The sequence below is a fragment of the Microchirus variegatus genome, assembly GCF_963457635.1.
Source record: "Microchirus variegatus genome assembly, chromosome: 2".
NCBI lineage: Eukaryota > Metazoa > Chordata > Actinopteri > Pleuronectiformes > Soleidae > Microchirus > Microchirus variegatus.
This window is the reverse complement of record NC_139803.1, coordinates 30,371,481-30,392,664: the sequence shown is the minus strand read 5'-3', so window position 1 is coordinate 30,392,664 and position 21,184 is coordinate 30,371,481. Positions and strand designations below refer to the sequence as shown.

General features: G+C 41.7%; 1 protein-coding gene across 2 annotated transcripts in view; it reads left to right on the top strand.

Moving 5' to 3' along the window:
* The window catches only part of aqr (aquarius intron-binding spliceosomal factor), a 39,108-nt gene extending 20,554 nt beyond the window's left edge, over positions 1–18,554 (top strand). Inside the window, exons 26-36 of one of the 2 annotated variants that reach the window (XM_083910839.1) lie at positions 1,302–1,437; positions 3,028–3,237; positions 4,934–5,071; positions 5,161–5,232; positions 5,787–5,974; positions 6,086–6,257; positions 8,734–8,904; positions 13,154–13,239; positions 16,440–16,614; positions 18,000–18,110; positions 18,209–18,554. In XM_083910839.1, coding sequence (XP_083766965.1) covers positions 1,302–1,437; positions 3,028–3,237; positions 4,934–5,071; positions 5,161–5,232; positions 5,787–5,974; positions 6,086–6,257; positions 8,734–8,904; positions 13,154–13,239; positions 16,440–16,614; positions 18,000–18,110; positions 18,209–18,493 — 1,744 coding nt within the window. In that variant the 3' untranslated portion in view covers positions 18,494–18,554. Of the gene's footprint in view, positions 1–1,301; positions 1,438–3,027; positions 3,238–4,933; positions 5,072–5,160; positions 5,233–5,786; positions 5,975–6,085; positions 6,258–8,733; positions 8,905–13,153; positions 13,240–16,439; positions 16,615–17,999; positions 18,111–18,205 lie in introns of both variants that reach the window. The other variant, XM_083910838.1, reaches the window with a different exon arrangement.
* The last annotated feature ends 2,630 nt before the right edge of the window (positions 18,555–21,184 follow it).

The window sequence follows — 21,184 nt, the reverse complement described above, 5'->3', positions numbered from 1 at the left end:
CTTGTTTCAAATATAGCTCATTTGTATTGAATACAACTGTTTTGGTTGATACTATTTAAAGTTCCCTTATAGCTGACATTGTTAATTACCACCTGATCTATCTGTGGCACTGAGCAATTTGCTCCCTATATCTCTTAGCAACACTTACCGGGTGGAGGGGGAGTGGATGTCTCTCCCTCACTTGCCTTGCCTTGCCTTAACTTGCTTGTGCAGTGTGAGCATAGGACTGTAGAATGAATTGTGTTATATGGAGGATTGAGGTCTGAACCCGGGGAAAGCAGTCTCTTACATTCTTAAATTATGCAGCAACACAGATGTAAAAGGTTGAGCTTTAGCAAGCAGGATTTAATATGTTCCCGCCTGCCTGGCTTCCTCATAACAACATGCAGACTCTTCACTACTTCCACCCCACTGACGCCAAAGAGCCAGAGAGTTTTAATTAACACTGTGCATATATGAGATGAAAAATGTAAGACATTGCTCCTCAGAATGTCTGACAAAGGAAAAGCTACAGCACTATCAATTAAAAAAAGCCCCCCCAGGATTTCATGATGAGTTTTTTTGTGCTGTTACAATGATATTTTGTAAGTGGAGTTCAGATTATATCACATTTAAAAATAGTTTGTTGACTTGTGCCATACATTAATTAAAATCAGTGCTTTCATTCAGCTTGGAGCACATTTACATTTATTGGATGTAGAATAACAAAGTAACTGTTGTCACACTTGTGCATCTATTTTGGGTTGCAGTCTCTGAGTAGCCGAGTGCAAGATGGGAAGCAAGGTCACATATGAGATTTTATTTTTCTAAGGCAGATCAGTGCGGTCTTGAGACATCTGCTGACTGAAGATCTTTGCACTGTGTCTAAAAATAGCGTTCACCTCCAGTATTACCCTATGACCCCTCCCACTTCCTGTCAGTGTGTGCTGCTCGATTCGCTGCCACCTGCTAATTGCTGCTCAGCTGCACAATAGGATGCATGATAGAACCTCAGCACCCTTTATACATTCAGGAACACTTATTTTCTTCTTCAGAAAGGATCATAGTCGCTAATAATTTTAAACTGTGTGTCCTCGGATTACCTGAATCAGAGCATGCATATGCTCCGATCCAAGGGTTACACAGTGAAGGTGATTATCTAAACTCTACACAATCAGATCAACAGTAACATGACACCCTTCAGATTAATACCAACTGTGCTCTACTAATTCTATCTGTCAATTCATGAGCTGTTCCCAACTTGATGGTATGGATCACATCAGAGGTTGTTGAATAACCGTGCTGTGCTCTCTTGTCTCCAGATACGGCAGAGTGAACTATGTCCTCGCCAGGAGGCTGGAGCTCCTCAGAGAGGTGGGGAGGTTACAGGAGAGCTTAGATGTCCCAGGAGATGTGTCTTATACCTGTGAGACTGCTGGACACTTCTATCTCTACCAGGTAAGATTCACTGTATATTTATATGTTTTATGAATGTAAATATTGATTTATAAGCACAAGAGAGTTAAGAGTATTCAGGGGATGTTTTGCAGAAATAATTAGAATAGATTTCTGTATTGTCTGGCCTGTTCCTCAGACACATCTATTCCACACAAATCCAGAAATAATTGAAGTTTCCATCCCCCCACATTCGACTCTCTCAGCTGCAAATACCTCAAAACTGATCCTTCGCTGTTTATTCTTGTCACCTCATTATCACTGTCCTCTCAGGCTGCAAGAAAAATGCAATTACATATTGCATTCTTAAGCTCCACCAGGAGGTTTCTAAAGGACGTGCTGGGTGTAACAGTCATTCAGTGACGATGGGCACTCGGTTTAAAATCCAACCATTTGGATACCTACTGTAACATGCAGTGTATTTCAGTGCCAGCAGATTTAAGTCTCTCACACATGCTTAACACACAAATGTGATGCTGCTTCCAGGGATGTCACTTGGTTTTCAGTGTAATGTGTCCTAGCAACCACATATGGTGATTTGTATGGGCCCCCAATAAAATAAATAAAATAATAATTTAATGAGAAATGTTAGTGTTAAACCCCCCCTTTTCATGCTTTTTGGCCACCAATATTTCTGGTTCATTTTACTGACAGCAATCCATCATTTTAATTTGTTGTTGGTAAAATGTTAAAGATGAATTAGGAATTAGGAAAAGAATGTGAACTTCACAAATGCAGGAAGAAGTGACATTTAAAGTGGTTGTGTCTTGTATAAAAACAATAAAGTAAAAAATTTAAACAAAGATGGATATAATCACCAATTGACAAGTCCATCATTTAATTTTGTTTCTGACAATCACAGAAACCCTGTCAGCTCACCTATTTCCGCTCACTTCTTTTTCTATTCTATTTATTTAAGCTCTGGAAACTGGCTGAAGGTGAAGTGCTGTGACATTAAAAGATGTAAATGACACTGATTTGTTATGGAGTTGAATCTGTGACCTTGAGCAGAGTTTTCTGTTTGTGATCAATGATAACGATTTACTCGGAGACTCAGAGACACACTTAAGGTTTAGATGGTTGTCTTAATAGTCTGTACAGACAGATACTTAACACACAATTAGGCTAAATCCTCCAGCAGACTCATTAATGTTTCTTAAAGTTCTTCTTCCACCAGGGTATTTATAGGACTAGACTACCCTGCTGTTTGGGTGAAGCTGGTTTATTAGGTGCTCAGTGGGGGTACCTCTGAAAGAGTGGCGCTATCTGTTTTCATTTGTTCATTTGTGTGTAATGTGCTTTAAGCTGAGGTCAAATAATTATTTAGGAATTACAGCAAGCGCCATTTAGCCTGGGCATAGGACATAATTTGGTTAAACATTAAAACTCCATCAACCAAGTAGTCATCAGCAATTTTGCAAATTAAAATCCAATTGTGGTACCACTATATTTGATGTGGGTGTTCCTTTTTCAATAAATAATAGTAGCAGCATTTATACATTGATATGTGATATTCTGCTACATAAATGAAAGGACAAACCTGGTTTGAACATTGTTTGAATATGTGAAAACACCTTCTCTGCCCATTAACAGGTGATCTCTCGCTGGGAGCAGTACATGAGCAAAGTCCGGCCTAAACAGGGCAAGGATGTGGAGGTGGAGGCCGTGGCTGCCGCCTTTCCCTTCCACAAGTACTTCTCCAATGCCCCCCAGCCTGTATTCAAGGGTCGGTCATTTGAGGAGGACATGGATATAGCAGAGGGCTGCTACCGCCACATCAAGAAAATATTTACCCAGCTGGAAGTAAGAACACACCAACATGACATTTATAGAGCACATCATTGCAACTACATTCAACCTGATTCACTGAGATTCACAGCAATAGTAAGACATGTACAGTTCCACTGATTCAAACGCACACATGCAGTACTAACTGTGTCTTACTAGCTAATAGTCACCATGGTAACAGGTTGTTGTAGATTTAATAGTAATGAGAAAATGGCTGTCTCTTTGTGAATGTGCCTATTATGAGCAACTCCCTCCCTTTATTCATCATCTGTCTTTCGCTTCACTTAAAAAGTTAATCATCATATGAGATACTTTCCGCCTCATTTACTGTGTACCTGTAGCGATATGTTTGCCGAGCCTTTGGAAAGATGAGCAACACAACAATACACTGAATCTTCTCACAATAACATTTCAGATTTATGGGAACACCAAAAAGGTCTCTGAAAAGCAATAAAAAGTTATTGGCTGGAGGTAATATTCCAACACATGTGGTGACCTTGATTTATCTGGCTGGCCTTTGTATCGCTGCATCACAGTACCTCTTCCTCCCTCCTCCCTGAGCCTCACCCATGCTGCAGTGAAGTCTGTACACCCATTAAGAGGTATTGCTGTCAGTGGTGCAGGGCAGGGAACGCAACATCCTGCAGAATTTGCGTTTCTGTCTGCCGATTCAAAAGTAAAAGCAGTTTGGAACAAGCTGTCATCGGAATATCCTTAGCATTTATTGCTAGACAGACAAGGACAGTGTGTGCCTCCTGGGAATCTTCTCTGTAAGCATATCCTGTTTCCTCCTCTGCAGTCCCACCACCTTTGCCCATTGGTTATGGGTTTTTTCTGCTTCCCTTTCAGTGTCCGTGTATCCTTACCGTCTTGATTTCAACCACTCTGAAGCCACAAGGGTTAAAAATAGAACTCATCAATATTGTATGGTTTGATTGGTTTTAATATACTGCTAAAATTGTAACGCATCAAATATTTATGGCCCAGCACTGTCCGAGTCTGTTTCTTCAGTCCTGTCTCTGTCGATTTCCGTTTACTACCCCCTGTACAGCTACCGTGGCAACCTGAATATCACACACTTTTCATTAATTTCTCCCCCAAACCGTATGGTTTTCCACACGACCACGATATCACTCAGATGAATCAATCAAAACAAATGGAAAAAAACGCACAGAGGACACATTTTTGATCCAATCACTCAAGACAACAATCTGAGGTGGTCTTCTCTTGTGATTGTGTCTTAGGCCACAATAAAGGACCACCACTGCACACAGTTTCATAATTAATTTAAAATATGACTACACTGCTCAGTGTTTCCCAATTCACATATATTTATTTATTTGTATGTATTGGTTTTTATCACTTCTTGAACTGAGTGAGCTCTTATTTCATTCCTCAGTTGCTCACACCTTCCTATCTGCAATAATATATTGCATGATTTGCACACAGAGAGGGGTTCAGTCACAGACTCGCGTGGAGATGCATTTTCATGCCAGATGTAGACTTTGAGCTGCCCACTCATTATTGAATCACCTGAGATGGATGAGTCTGGTTTTACCTCGTGAAAGTAGAAAGCAGGGGGATTATGTTAATGTTTGTGCTTCATTAAAAGGCAGTGAAGGTTTTCTCAGCATTATAGTTGCCCTTTGTGACAGTCTTTTTCAAGCATCTGTGAGCAGTGAATCACATATTCTCTTCTTTACCCTGGAAGGAGTTTAGAGCCTTTGAGCTGCTGAGGAGCGGACTGGACCGTTCCAAGTATCTGCTGGTGAAGGAAGCCAAAATCATTGCCATGACCTGCACACATGCTGCGCTGAAACGTCATGACCTGGTTGAGCTGGGATTTAAGGTAGAGCCGTTTCAATTGTCACACACATTTGACTGCCTGCTTTAGTTTAAGTATTAAAGGTGTTAAACTGCTGAATCTCTTTTCATTAGTATGACAACATCCTGATGGAAGAAGCTGCTCAGATTCTGGAGATCGAGACCTTCATCCCTCTGTTGTTACAGGTATCTCCTCTCATGAATAAATCATAAAAAATGGAATATGTGTACACTTAATGAATGAAGACGTGACATTTATACCTGTGCCTGAAAATGTACTGCCAGGCCCCTGATAGTGTTGTAAATTTCCACAGTCCGTGTAGTTTAACCATTAACACAAGTATCAGTGTTGTAGTGTCTGACTTTCTCTGTTAAGAGCTGACTGATGGCCTCCAAGCTCAGTAATGGTGCTCGTCTTCGGTAGTTGTGCCTAATTGTGCGAGATAGTGCTGATGACTTTTTACAGATGAGATCATTAAGCACATCAGCTCATCCAATAACTTCACCAGAGCTCCCTTGTTTATCTCTAGTGAGTCAGAGCCTTATGACAGGTATATGTCACAGTTGTAGCTTCTTTAACTTCACTTATAATTATTCAGCCAATCTCTTATCAACAATTTCAGTGATAAAACCATTTTTAAGTTATGTGGTGGTTATATTTTGGTTTATTTATCTTGATAACTTGAAGTGTGTTTTACAGGTGACATTACCACATATTTTATGATGTTCTCTCTCTGTAGAACCCAGAGGACGGCTACAGCAGGTTGAAGCGTTGGATCATGATCGGAGACCACCACCAGTTGCCCCCTGTTATCAAGAACATGGCCTTCCAGAAGTACTCCAACATGGAGCAGTCTCTCTTCACGCGGTGTGTGCGCCTGGGGGTGCCCACCATCGATCTGGATGCGCAGGGCCGTGCACGTGCAAGGTGGGTCTTCCTGGCAAAACACAATGATAAAGTCAATTTTGACTTCAAAGGGTGCAGCATGTTTTTTTTCATCTTTTTTGGGCATCATTTTTATCCTGTACCTACCTACAGCTTGTGTAACCTGTACAACTGGCGCTACAAACACCTCGGGAACCTACCTCACGTCCAGCGACTGCCTGAGTTCCAGGTCCCCAACCCTGGCCTGACCTTTGACTTCCAGCTCATTAATGTGGAGGACTTCAATGGGGTGGGAGAATCTGAGCCCAATCCTTACTTCTACCAGGTCAGTAGTACAGATTTAAAGTACACAAATGCACACACAGCACAGGTAAAAACAAATCTAATACTTACTGAAAAATCTGCTTTTTCTACAGTATTTGTAGAAACCCACAATGAAAGTAAAATTAATAAATATCTAATTAAAATTTGTTTTTTTCTGAAGCATAGATGTTTTGTCCCTCTCCTCAGTTTGTAAACATAGTATTCAGAATATCACTCACTGCACACTTCTATATATATTTTGTAACAGCAACAACGGTTCTAAAGAATGTGTAATTCACAAATGTACATGTTGCTCCATCAGTGAGACATAATCTTCCATTGCCTCATTTTTACTCAGAATCGGCTCCATCAGAACAGTCCATTCATTTTTAAAAAGTAATAGTTTGGCTACTAGTCCATATGATATATTAATAACCCTATTAAGTCTGCAGCTAATACTGGCGTCTCAGCACAAACCAGTGTGTTTGACTTCACACCAGGAACCACAATGTGTTTCATTATGACACTGCTGAGACATTCAAAACTGCGTGGGCTGGGTGTGGGGGGAATAAAGGGATGTGTAAAAAGAAAAAAAAAATACTTTGGCACAAAGACAGTATAGGAGCCTAGATACCCTATTTTTAGTAGAGCCACAATGTAAATGTTAACAGTAAAACAAACATAGTTGTTTATTTTGATGATATAATAGTTTTGTAAAATGTTGTATCTTTTAAAGATGGAATGGATAGATGAAAAATACATTGAGAAACCAGTTTGTTTAGAGCCAGTTTAGGCCAGTGAATATACCACAGTCCTTCATGCAGCCTTGAACATTGTGCACTGTGAAGCTTATTGTTTTTAAATCCAGACCATGTGCACTTCTCGAGGCACCAGGTCACATGAACCTCAACTCCATTTGCCTCCTGCCATTTTTCTGGCTCCTCGGGGGAAATGCCAGTATCGCACTCACTGCACCAAACACACACACACTTGCAATTCTATCCTAGTGAAGACACGTGTTGACCAAACGAATTCCTTCTCTGTTACTCTAACCTAATTCTAACTTGACCCTAAAACACAGTCTTATCCAGACTAAGTGTAGACCGACCAAAATGTCCCCTGTGTTCTGTGAAATCTTACACACATATATGTACATACATTCCTAGTAGTAAATTGGACACTAGAGGAGCAATTGTAACCATTGCGTGCTGAGTGTCTGTCACAGCTGAACAAACACTACACAAAACCCTCCTTTATACTCACCCAGGAACTGTACATCATCACACACAGACCATAGTCCAAAGGTCTGCTTGTCCTTCTTTGGCTCATTTGCTAAAGCGTTTTCCATATCAGTTCTCTGTGTGTTAATAGCACCTCCGAAGTTGTTAAATAGCTCAAACGGGGCAGATTCTTATCATAATTCACATCTTCTATTGTTACAAAGGGGATTAACACAGCTACTAGGCTTGCTACTTGAGCCTCCTCTGCTTCACAATATTTTTTTTTAAAATACAGAAGACCAAGTGGCATGATAGGCTTTACCCGAGGTTAGACTAGATTTTTTATTTATTTATTTTTATTTTTTACATTCTTCACCTCAGTCTTAAAAGAACTAATGGTATAAAAATATGGCCATTAAAGACATGGATTTGTGCCATGTGGAGACAGGTGATGGGTGAGCAACAACAAAGGCTGTCACTGTTTTTGATGTGTTGTTGACTCCCCTGCATCTGGATCAGGAATAGTTGATGAAACTGCATAAATTATTATCAACGATGTGAGGCTGCAATCCAGGCTTAATTGAAAGTGCATGAATAATGCAAAAATGTTGCCCTGTTTTTTGGTCACATTTGAAGGGCAGTGTGTGGCCTTGGAGCCAGCACACAAACACACTCACACACAGGAATCAAACAACTGGGGCTGCAACGATTATTTGATTAAACAAGTATTACTCGATGACTAAATTAATCGTTTATGTATAATTATTTTGATATTTGATTAATCGGCTGAGTGTTTTTGACAAAACAAGACATTCGTGTGTCATCATTTCCAGGTTTGGTAAACACCATCAACATGTTCTCATGCAACAACTATTTTGAATATCTTTCCTTTTCCAATTCATATACAGTGGTACTCATTTAAAACAAACCTGCCACCAACATGAGTGATTAAAGATTTGATGATGCAACCTTGTAACACTTTTTGATATCAAAGCCACGGTAGAAGTGTGCCTTCTGTGCAGCGGATCCTAGAATGGGACATTTTGTCCTAGCCTGACTAGTGGTGTCGAGTTCTGTCTGAGCCAATTAATTCCAGCCCAAATCAGATGGCTACTCATGCATTAATGAGAGGGCTTTTTATCTGGTTGGAAAATTGACAAGTTGACACTTCACAGGCAGGGAAAGGAATAGAGCGAGATGTTGCATGGATGGAGAAGAGGTCGAGTTAAGACTCCACACATGGCAGATCAAATAATGTGTGGTCGTTTTGTTTTATAGAACCTGGGCGAGGCTGAGTACTGTGTGGCCCTGTACATGTACATGCGTCTACTGGGCTACCCTGCTGACCGCATCAGCGTCCTCACCACCTACAACGGGCAGAAACACCTGATCAGAGATGTCATCAACCAACGTTGCGCTGGCAATCCCTTTTTTGGACAGCCCAACAAGGTAAAGACATGCATTCACCACTTTATTATTCAATAATAAAGTGTACACACACACATTTATACATGCATCAACAGTTTCTTAGCTCTACTTGTCAGCTACTGTTAATTCACCAGCCTCACCACTGTTAAAGTGAGAAAGTCACAGCTCTCACTTCTCACAGGTTTCTGTCTGCTACCACAAACATGCACTTCTCTTTTCTGTGCACTTCAGGAAGAAAAAAACCTTAACATGACACTGAATCTAAATGAATCTGAATCTACATTCTAAATCTACATCTACAATCTAAATTCCTGTGGGTTGGAAGATTAACAAATGGTTTGGGAACATTATTTATTTGCCTTGCACAGTTTTTGGCAAAGCAAATGTTTTTTTTGTTTTTGTTCATGTGTTCATTGTCCACCTTCATCAAATCATGAGACCATTTAGAATGCTGCAGGTCACAAGACCCAAATAGAGCAGGACACTGTTGTGTCCTCTGTTTGCAACAGTGTACGTACCAGCCAAGTGCATACCTCAAACTCTGTGTGTGAGTGAGATAGAGCAAGAGAGTGTGTGAGTGTTGTTGGGGAAAAAGGTTTAAAAGAGCCTGGATGCTCAGTGAGTGGGTGGGTGTAAACTGAGCTGTGTTCAACCCTGAAGGATCCCTGTTGAGTTGTCTTCATCTAGCCCACATTATTCCCCTAAACTCCTCTTGTTTCTCGTCTTCCTTTCCCCTCCTTCGCACTGTGTTAAGTCAGCAAAATGTTGGCACAGTTTCCCCATCCCTGTTCTGTTTGTACTGCCAAATGTTTTTTACCCGCTAGCCTGAGGTTATTTCTTTCCTCTCTCCTTACTTTCCCTTACCCACATTCACCGTTGTTCTTCCAAGTCTTTTACACATTTAACAATGTCACAGATTTGTTTATCCGGGCAAAGCAGAAACCAAAAAAAAAAAAGAACAGCGAACAACAATGTCATAATGTCACTGCAACAGGGAGCACCAGCTAGTTTCCAACCCAACTCAAATTTTATTTTTGGAGCATGTTTAAGACAACCGCACTTGATCTAAGTGTTGTACACAACCACACCAATAAAATGACAAACAATAGGAATACTGTATTATATAGGGGTGGGAATCTCTTGGCACCTCACGATTCGATTCCATTACGATTCAGAGGTCAACGATTCGATTCTAAACCGATTATTGATGCATCTCGATGCAACAATTTTTTACTTTAATACTTTGCTACTCATTTAAAAGTAAGATAAAGCATGCAACATAAATATAAAAGTGGTAGTGCCCCCTCATCTGCCTCATCTGGTGCAGACAAACGGCCCTTTTATTTCTGCGCACCCCCCTTGCGATGTTCTCTTCTCCCTCTCCTGCGCCGTTCATCGTTCCTCTGCGTCTCCAAGCGCTCATTTCATATCTAAAGCAGACTGGATCATTTCTCTACGTTTTTTATCCCCACATGAAAATAATGATCTTTATGACGAGGATGGAGTACAGTCGCGATGAAGTGCAGGTGATCTGAGTGAAACATGGTGACAGACACTGAAGAGCAGAGCGCACTTTTCATCGTTTTCACTCCGTGGTCTAAATCTTTGTGAAAGAAGACGCTTTAACGCTGCAATTACGGGAATAACGGATGCATCAGATGAGCTGATCTCTTTAGTTAATTGTTCAAAGAGAGAGAATGTTCTCTGGTGTGAAGTGAATGTCGCGGGGAGTTCATAATCTGTGCCGCACGCAGCCAAGTTTCGCTTTTACGCAGCGTTTAACAGCGTTTAACAGGTGCTGGTCCACCGTGTTGTAGCTGTGTTTCAACCGCCGAATTATCGGTGCATCCCTAAATATACTATCTTTATTGACAAGAACGATGTAATCGTAATAATGACGCACTTGATAGTGTGACTTGTGTTTCAATCGGCACCTGGACAAGCGTGCGCTGTGCGGATTACATGGGGAACGTGCGCCCTTGTTCCCCGGTATAGAAAAAGCCGAGGTGTATAAAAATATCTATTTTAAATAAATAAACAAGCAACTCAAAGCCTGGCGGGGGGCAAGTAAAGCCTGGCGGCCCGCTAGGCTTATAATACACTGGGGGAAACCCTGGCTCTGCAGCGATCGAAGCGAACAGAATGTTGCAGCAGGCGAAGTAATTTAATTTTTTTAAATTCCGATTATTAACTTATCCGCATCGATTCTGAATAGTTCTAGAGAGAATCACAATGCATCGAAGAATCAATTATTTTTCCCACCCCTAGTATTATATTGCACCAATTGCAATACACAACACAAGAAACACGAAACAATGGAGTCTAGCTCTGCCTGAATTAAAAGCTAAGGAGAAAAAGTAAGTTTATATTGACACTTCAAACATGCTTAAAGTTAAAATTTAACATTTTAAATCCAAATGATTTTGGAAAATTTAATGAAAAATTAATGTTCAAGTACATGGGGATCGCACGGTACCACATTTTTTTATATCTGCCAATACCAATATTAGTCCGTCATTTTAGACTTTTGCAACTATGAAGCTGTTAACAGCACATTTGTGCTAATGCATTTCAATCTATTTCAAAGAAATGCTAATAAATAATGAATGCAATATATAGGATTTTACATTTTTATCAGTCCAATATCCAGTGATTTTGACCAGTATTGGCTCATCCGTAGATGTGTGGATACAAGAAAGAAAGACAAATATTGCCGTGAGTTGCTTTTTGTTAATCTATTCAAAGAGTAAGGAAAGTAATCCCTCCATCATTTGTGTAAACAGAAGCTTAGATTACTGTTGTATCTCATCACCTGCAGTGTGTACTTTGCAATGTGCAATCCTATGTTGTTGCTTTGTCATTGGGTAAATTCCCTATTCTGACAATCAGCCAGAAACTCTGCTTTGTCATGTTGGATGTCCTGCACTGTTTAGACATAGCCTCGTCCCTGTGTGCTCGTGGTCTTAGTCAGCATGCATGCCCAGCAATAAAGTGACAGGGGTGACAGATTTGCTGAGATGAAAGATAGTCGGAGAGAGATGACAGGGGGAAAGGGACTCTTGTGGGAAAATGCTGAGCAGCCGAAAGGTCACGACGCCGAGTGTTGGGTCCAGTGTGTCTGACAATGCGTCACTGTGGCTAAAACCAAGCAAATGTCAACAGCCAGCACACTTACTGTCACAACTTTAATTAAGAAAGGGCAGTTGATCACCAGTCACACGGTCCCACATTCAAATGAACACATTAGCGCTCAGCTGAATCTCCAAACACAGCAGTTGGCTCATACGCAGACAACTGTGAATTTGCATTCATCTATATTTATTAGTGAATTTTGGGCAGTCAGAGTTTACGATATATTCAGTTGGAGTTTACGATATATATTATTTTCAACTCAAGGGTCAACAGCCAAACTTAAATCATGTAAGTCTTTTTTCTTTTTCTTTTTTATTTTAAATAACTCTATATTACTACTATATCTTTGTTTTCCTCGGCTGCAACACGCATGCATACATACATGTGTCATTAGGGAGAGACATTGTGTCTATTTAGTGTAACAATTCTCATATAAATAGCGACACAATACAACCCAGTATGGATGTACACACAAATACAATCTGTGCCGCAAAGTGCTTCCTTGAATCCGTAGACATGCATGTCCCACAATGATGTGACCTCTGTAAATCACTCCCTGGAAGATTTCTCATCAATAATTTAACTCCATGCAAAAATGTGACACCTTTTCCATCAAAGATGCACAGTCTCTGGACTTGGAATAACCCTGTTGTTTTAGTTTTAACCATGTAGTTATACACAGTTCCTTCTAAAGTAAAAAGGTCTGCTGGAGTTCCTCTTTGTCTACATACAAACCACTGATGTTTGACGAGAGCATAGAAACCCCCAACGCTATCACGCTATTGTAAAACCGACATATTGTTGCCTCTGGTGCTGCACCTGTTCTGCATAGCAACAGAGAGACCTAAATAAATATTGGTGTCGTTCCTCAATATCCCCATTCCATTCTCTATCACACATTCACACTTAATCCTCACATTGCATTTCTTTTTACCCAAAAGAGGGAATTTATAGGGTTCGTTAAAGGGGAGTTCTAGAATCTCAGAATGTTGTATTAGGCATGTGAGATAACTATGACTGCAGGATTAATTTAGCATTTGTGGTTCGTAGGTCTTCAAAAATTATTTTACAGTGTCTGGCTGATGTGGTTTTTCTTTTGCTTCTTTTGAGTAATTAATATGTGTGTGTGTCCATGCAGGTGACAACAGTGGACAGGTTCCAGGGTCAGCAGAATGACTATATCATCCTCTCACTGGTCCGCACCAAGGCTGTGGGACACCTCAGGTAATTACTTCAACGCGTGCCAAGAAGAAAGAAAGACACATTTAGCTTCTGTTCTGCTGCAAATACACTTGTGTGCTAAAAACAACACCCAGGATAAACAACCTCCAGGAACACAACACAGCATAATGTAGGCACTCTCTGAAGACAGCTGCTCTCAGTTGAACACAGACCATGTTTTTATGTCCTCTTGGAGAACCGTGTTGACTGGTTACACATCACATAGCTGAACTATACATAAGCTGAATTTCATGACTGGTTACCTCTTCTCCTGGTTAAGAGAATATCAAACACTGATATGTGTTCAGTGATTAAGTCACATTATGGCTAACCAAACTGCAGCAGTGTTTTTATTCCATATGCCATTGCTTTCTGCTTTACTACGCTCCCTTGCTGACCTCTGTTCATCGTCTTCAACTCTTATCTCTCTCCTCGTTCTCCTCTTAACTGTCGCTTCCTTCCTCATTTCCCTGGGAATTGATTTGTGGTAAAATGGCCTTTTACTCCTGAGCTGCCATGAGATCCTAATGAGCTCTTCACACTTTAATACGCTGCATGTTTTAAAAACCGGACGATTGAGGCAGAGCTCGTCCACGGTGCTTAAGCTTGCCTCGCTGGCCCTGTGGCTATGATGTACAGTAGCTGCGAGTGGAATTGCACCGTTCACAGTTTTGTCACAGATGTACTGCCAGTGCATTCGTCTGTCCTCACATTGGCCGGTCAAATTGGAGCACCAGTGTGAATTAGAACTCCATTCCTTTTGTAGTTAAATGTACATAATAAAACTGACCATGCTCAAGTTTGTGTGTGTGTGTGAGCGGAGAAGAAAACGCTTAAAGTAATGACTTGATGTTGCTGGGAATGAAAAGTGCAGCTCAGCCATGTAAAGTGGTAGTTTATCTTGCTGCTAGGACCTGCTCTGCTCTCGGCATCATTCATTTGATCTCGTCTTATTGCACTCTGCCTTGTTCACACTCAAATGCATCCCTGTAACAGTTATTGTTCCACTGTAGTTCTCCGATGGAGGGGATGGAATTTCCACTCCTGATTTATCCACGATGGGCCCCCAAAAATCCAATTCTTCAACTGTGTGATTCCCTGTGTTTCTCAGCTTCTACATGAACACACACATGAACATACTTTGGTAATCGTTGTGTGATTGTTTGATTACTTAAAACAATGCCCACTCCTTCCTGAAAAGATTCTGTTTTAATTTACCACCTCCAAGCAATTTGATGCTGTTGTGACCACAGTTCCCATTCTGTGACATGGATGCAAGCTTTTAAACAGATTAAATGAATGATTTTTGGTTTAGTCCTGCTCTATGTGCACAGAAGAAAGCCCACATTAGAGAAAAACAGAGCAAGTAACAGCAATTAGCAAAAAAGGAAATTACCTTTTCATCCAGTATCCAGTTAATCCAGTTGTAAACCAGTTTACATTACAAATGTAAACAAATGTCCATTACAATTAACCCTGTGAAGGAATTTAACCCTGGTTCTCTGAAACATTGCTGAGGTAGTCACGGCTCTGCAGACACCAGAGATTTGGGATAAATCACACAGGGTGGACGCAACATTCGCAGTGTTCCACAGTGGACACTTCATATTCATTGATATTTTTGGTGTCTCTGACTCTTCTGAATGGGCAGTTGAGAGGTTGGAAAAAATAGTGATCCATGGGGAATTCTTGTGCTGTCTATTGTGGTTTTCACTTCCTTGGATCACACAGTGGTACGCCACGGACCTTCAACCCCTGCTGCATCTCCCCTATTGGCAATATGTAGCCATGACAACCACGGAGAGACCAGCTGACCATGTGATGGAGCTTGACCCCTTGCTTTGGCAGGAGTGGCATTCCTGCTGTGCTGATACACACATGTGGGAAGACACACTTAGACATGCAAAGCACAGATCCTGACATTCCCTGACAAGTACACGCACGCACACACACACAGACAGCACTCATCCATGTCACAGCACCACCCAGGCAGGTGGGTGTTCTCTCACTCGTGCCATGTCCACAAGCAACTGTGCTTTGTGATTGGTTCCTCTCCTCTAGAGCTATTTGCCCATTGGTTCTCGGTAGTTGTAGATTGTCTCTGAGGAAATGTTGTATCCCTCGTTGTAAAATGTACAGTAATTCTCAAATAAATGTAGTTTGTAAATGTTAACTCAGCCAGAAACGGTGCACAATGGTTTCTGTAAGCCTTTTTTTCTCTTTTTTTTACCCCTCTGCATATTTATAGAACTCATAGTGCAAGAATTAATCCTCTTACTCTCACAAACTGCTAGGGTGGACTCCATATTCCACTTTTTTTGAGCTGTGTGTCAGTGTGTGTGTGTGTGCAGTATGTAAATGTGTATTTGTTGGCACATCTGTACAAGCAGGATTCAATGTCAAATTCCTCTGCAACAGCCCAAAAGTGTGTTGACAATATCACTGGAGCTGTTTGAGTTAGAATTGCTCTGTGATGGTCCACGCTCTGAGCTCCAATGGTTATATCTCGTACTGTAATTTGCAGGCAATTTGAATGCTCGTTTTGTTTCCACTGCTCTATTAGGGTGGCTCGTATAAACACCTAAAAATGAAGGTTTATCACTAAATGGATGACAGGCGTGCTCGTCGTTGGTTCAATTTGTGAAACAAATTATTTTTTATTGCTTGCCCAAGCCTCCTAAAGCTATCTGCCTCTCACTTCCTGTGCATTGTATGCAAAATTAATGCAGCGTGGTAGAACACAACCAGTGAATGTATTATGAAAATAGTCTTCATACACAACTGAGGGTGGATGAACTTTGAGGTCACCGTGTTTTACAGTTCGCGGCTTGTTGTGTGTATTTTTCCTGTGTTTTTAAGTTAATTTCAAGCACACTCCTCAGAGTCTAATCTCTTAATTCTACTGGATGTCAAGAAAAACTCTGCCACCTCTCCCTCAGTGTTTGCTGTTTATCCCTGCCCTTTGCCTCCCATTCATTTTGTTTCTCTTTTAGCATCTGCATTTGTCCCCCACGTCTATTGCTGCTTATCCTTCACTAAAACATCTCTCCTCCTACACTTGGCTGCTCTTTTTCTTCCCGATCTTCCCTGGATTCCTCCACTTTGATCCTGTTATTGCTCTTTTATAATTTCACGTTCTTCCTCCACCTCTGCTGCTTATCTCTGTAACTCAAACTTTTTTCCTTCTTCCCCCCCCTCCACAGGGATGTGAGGCGTCTGGTGGTGGCCATGTCAAGAGCCAGACTGGGTCTGTACATCTTCGCCCGGGTGTCACTGTTCCAGAACTGCTTTGAACTGACTCCGGCCTTCAACCAGCTCACTGCCAGACCCCTGCAGCTGCACATCAGACCACACGAGTACTACGGCCAGGAAAAGCCTGTACGTCAATACTCATGCACGCACATGCCATGTTTCATAAAGCACAATATTTTGAACTGAGCTTATAAAATGGTTGCCCTCTTGCCACTGCTGACACACACACCCCTGACTCTGTCTAATCCAGCCTCTATATTCTGAATGGCATCTTCATTCCTCTAAATCTTACTGCAGCTTTAGCCACAGGCCCTGGTCTCTTACCAGCATTCTGCACAAGCCTTCTACAGGCATGGGAAACACAGACTCGGCTATAATTAACCTCCAAATGTCAGGAGCCACAACGACGTTCCCAAATCCCACCAGGCTACTATAAGACGGCTGTTGTCTGGACTTTGTGTTTCACTGACTGGCATGTGTGGCAACAGAGGGGTCAAAAATACCACTTCCTCTCACACGATAGTGTTCGTTCCCATGAGGGACAGCTGTTTTGAGCGCACACACACATGTGGCCTCTCTATCAGTGAAAACCCCCTGCTGCTTCCATGAAGATGCAGAACAGTCAGATTTTGTCTGATATCACTGTAGCAGAGCTGTCACACGGTACTTAACAGCGCTGATTCAGGGGCAGTACAGATGGTAAAACAAGATGTCTAATCACATTCACGCAGTGATTGTTGTTAATGACGCCGATACCGTCACACCCAGTTAAGTTTTATGGTACCGGAGTCGTTAATGCACTCACACTGACACGGTGTGTCCACAGGGCCTCTGTGAGCATCACCCCCTTTATTCAGGAGGTAACAACACAGGATGAATATTCTCCACGCCTTCCTTTCCAATTTAGGTTGAATGACTGCAAGTGCTGGGCAGTATACCGGTTCTTCCCCTTCAATACAAACACACACACACACACACTTGACTGGAGCAGGAACACACAGCACTACTGCATACTAATTTGATCAAATTAAAAACTCTGTTTTCATGATATGTGAGCAGCAAACTTCCAAATAACAAGCAGGTTTGGCCACAGACAGAGATTACCAGGTGATTTCTGAAGGGGAAGAACTACTAACAATATAAGTCTTCATGATCATTTCTTCTTAAACAGGGGTAACCCCAAAAAAGGCAGTTGATTTATTGCCCATTGCCTGTAGAGACTGTAAACAACCACCGTGTAATTCACTACAAAAAAAAGTATCACAGAGAGAACTAACAACTTAACAGTGGTCACACTTCTTTTCAACGATTTAAAAATGGCTGCTTGAATAGTGCACAGCCTGATGTCAGTGTGGAAAAAGATGCAGAACAATACAGACTCTGCAAAGTGACTGCTGGAGCTGGTAAAAGCCCACATCACACGTTATCACATTATTACCAGTGGAAAAGTGGCTGCAGATTTAGTCTAGTTCTGTTTCTGACCCTTTTTTGTTGTTGTTTCTGCCTCTCAGAGAGATGCCTCTGGGCAGCCTGACCAAATTCTCAAGAACATGCCAGAGCTGGCCAACCTGGCGTACAACATGTACATGCACATGATCCAGACATCCCAGAAGCATAGACAGGTAAGGATATCTGTGAATTTCAAGTCTCAAAGATGCAATATACTTCTGTAATGGGCAAAACACGTGAATTAATAAGTTTCCCTTTCCCCATGTAGCAGCAACAACAGTCAATGGCTTTGCCTCCACAACAAACAAAGACAGCTGCTGCTGTGGCTGCAGTCGAGAAGGCACCGCCCGCGAGTTCTGAGGAGGAGCAGCAGCAGGAAGAAACACCCATGGAGCAGGAGAAGCCAGAAGCAGAAGCAGAGGCGAGCTGTGAGCCAAAGTCTGAGGACACCAGCGAGAAGGAGGAAGACACGCAGAGTCATGCGAAGATGCCGGAGCATCCCGGACAAGACAGTGACAGTGACGAAGAGGAGCGTGGCGGAGATCAGGAGAAATAAAGAACCTTCATATGGGACTGAGCTATTGAAGGGACCAGGGACTGTCCCAAAGGAAAGATTAGGGTGGAAGTAGTGATTCTGAATTTTGTAGTGTCAGAAGATACTGATGTTTCATTTTCTACAATACTTGGTTTTTGTAATCATGACTGCTTTTTTATTAAAATAAATAACATGTTTTAAGAACATTTGAGGTCTCAGCCGCGCACACACACACACACACACATAACGGTGTAAAAGTTGATGTTTCATTTGCTGTCATGGCACTTCTATCCATTCATCTTCGTTTCCCTCCTCTGATTAAAACACAACTCAAATCTGATTGGCTCGGCCTATTCCCACTGCACAAGCTGCGACTAAGCTGCAATTGTAGGTCAGTCACTTCACTCGAGGGCCAGCGTGCATGCTGGGGGATTTCAACATGCCCTCTGGATGTACACAGTCCTTAAATATTGAGCCATTCATAACTTTGAGTGGCACAGAAACAGCAACAGTGTTTCTCATAACAGCCACGTGATTGGTTTGAGGTTTGGCGGCTAGATTAAAGATAAAGAAAGGTTATACAGAGGCCAAGTCCCACGCAGGGCTAGACTTTTGTCATTTTAATAGAAATCCACCAAAATTGGAGAGGATAACACAGGCCACAGCCCCTGCAGGCAGAAACGCAGACATTATCATGCACCAGAGGTTGATTGTTACATCATACCTCAGGCAAGCTGAGCAAACGGGTCAGCGGCACAGCTGCTCTCGCCCGGGCCGTTCTAAAAAGACCTGATGGAGAACCATGTGTTGATGGATGTGGAGAGACATTCTGCATTCAGTCAAGTGTGCTGCAGCCCTGTACTCTCTAACCGCCTGAATCAAATCTCCTGACTGTGGGCCGACGCTCACACGAGTATTTTGTAGAAAGCGATGTCTCTGTTAACCGAGGAGAGGATTAGAATGAAAGGTCAGATTAGGGAGATAATCTGTCAGTGAATCACTGACAAATGTTTTAGGCAGGGAGCGCACAAGACTGTGACTCATGTTCTGCATCACATGACGCTCATCTATGTCATAATCTTTGACCACAGACTCTGGAAAAGTAGCCAGAAAGTTTTTGTTTTTCCCGCTTTACGTCGTGCCGACGACTCGTGACATGAAGCGCACCGCTTTCATGAGTCACATGAATTATTTTCCTTGTGTAATACCCTTCCTCTCTCGAGCCTTGCAGCCACTAACTTTGTTTTCTCGCTTGGCAATTCGGCTGCCAGTTGTGACTTTGCAGCAAATTAGATTTAACTGGTGGGAAGTGGCCACTGCTCTGCTCACTGGGAGTCTCGCACAGGAAACTGGGACTGCAAACAAGAAGGACTCTTCCCTCTGCTGAAGGTGAACATGTCTTTTATAGTCACACGACAGGTATTCATTAGGTTCATAGTTATACTTTGCAAAAACTCTCCTAACTTTTGCTGCAGGCTTAAATCTCACAGGGACTAACAGCATGCACAATAACTGTAGAACTGTTGTCTGTGGGCTGACTTTTTACTTCATTAATGTTTTTAATCGAATTTATAATGAAAAATTCATTTTGTTCATGTGTTAATTAAAGGAACTGACAACTGGGATGTTACTGGAGTAGTGATTGTCATTCTACCCTAGAAATCTTTGCATTTCAGCAGCTGACGTTTGATTTCCAGGGCGTTTCCTAACATCATGGGGTTTACCATGGGACATACTCGTGTTGAACGTGTCATTTGTTGCTCAATCCTGCACGACACTTAGGTCACAACAGGAAATTACATACATAATTTAAGAGTAGTAGACACAAATGTGACCATTTTAACTTATTTCTTTGACATTTCACTACAGCAGAACTCTCCTCTGTATGCTGTTTGTCTAACTATAGTACACATACAATCATCTTAAAGCGAGTATTCACACGTTGCATAGCAATCTAATTAGCAGTTTTTCATCACGGCTGATGATACAACACGTGTTTTATTCCTGAAAATAGCAGCACATCATAATTCTGTCTGCCGTTCATTATCCGTGTTGATAGATAAAGTAATGCTCATTATGATCTCAGCTCATCTGTTATTAGTGGCCGACTGAGGTGCCAGCAACTGGTTCTTCGACACTATGTAAAATTGGAGGCCCCCCCCCCGCGCGCGGTTGTTGTTATTGAGGCTGGAGGCTGCCAGCTTATCATGCTTTGTTAAGACCGCTCTCTAATCCTGACGAGCACATTCAGATCATCAACAGGACACATTTCAATCTGATAATCTGTCACTGACCAGGCATGTCTGCTGACAAGAGCACAATCTGATGCTGCTGCTGCTTTTCATTCCTCATCAGATTGTGCAACTATTAGCTGTATGTGGAACTTAAAGCTACAGTTAGGGGATTTTTGTTGTTGTTGGTAATTGACCTCCGCCAGGAGGTATATGTTTTTCGCCAGAGTCTGTCTTTCTGTCTGTCTGTGTGTTTGTCTGTTGCATAACTCAAAAAGTCACAGATTTGACTGGAATATTCAGGAAATTCAATTCAATTTTGGGCGTGATCTGTAGACGCTGCGCACTGGCAGGGTTGTTATTATTATAATAACCAGGGTTATCTGATTATTATTATGTCTTTGTGCAGAAATATTTTGCCTTTTTTAGAGCACCATTAGACCTGCAGGGAGAATGTGTGTGTATACAGCAGCAGAGCAGG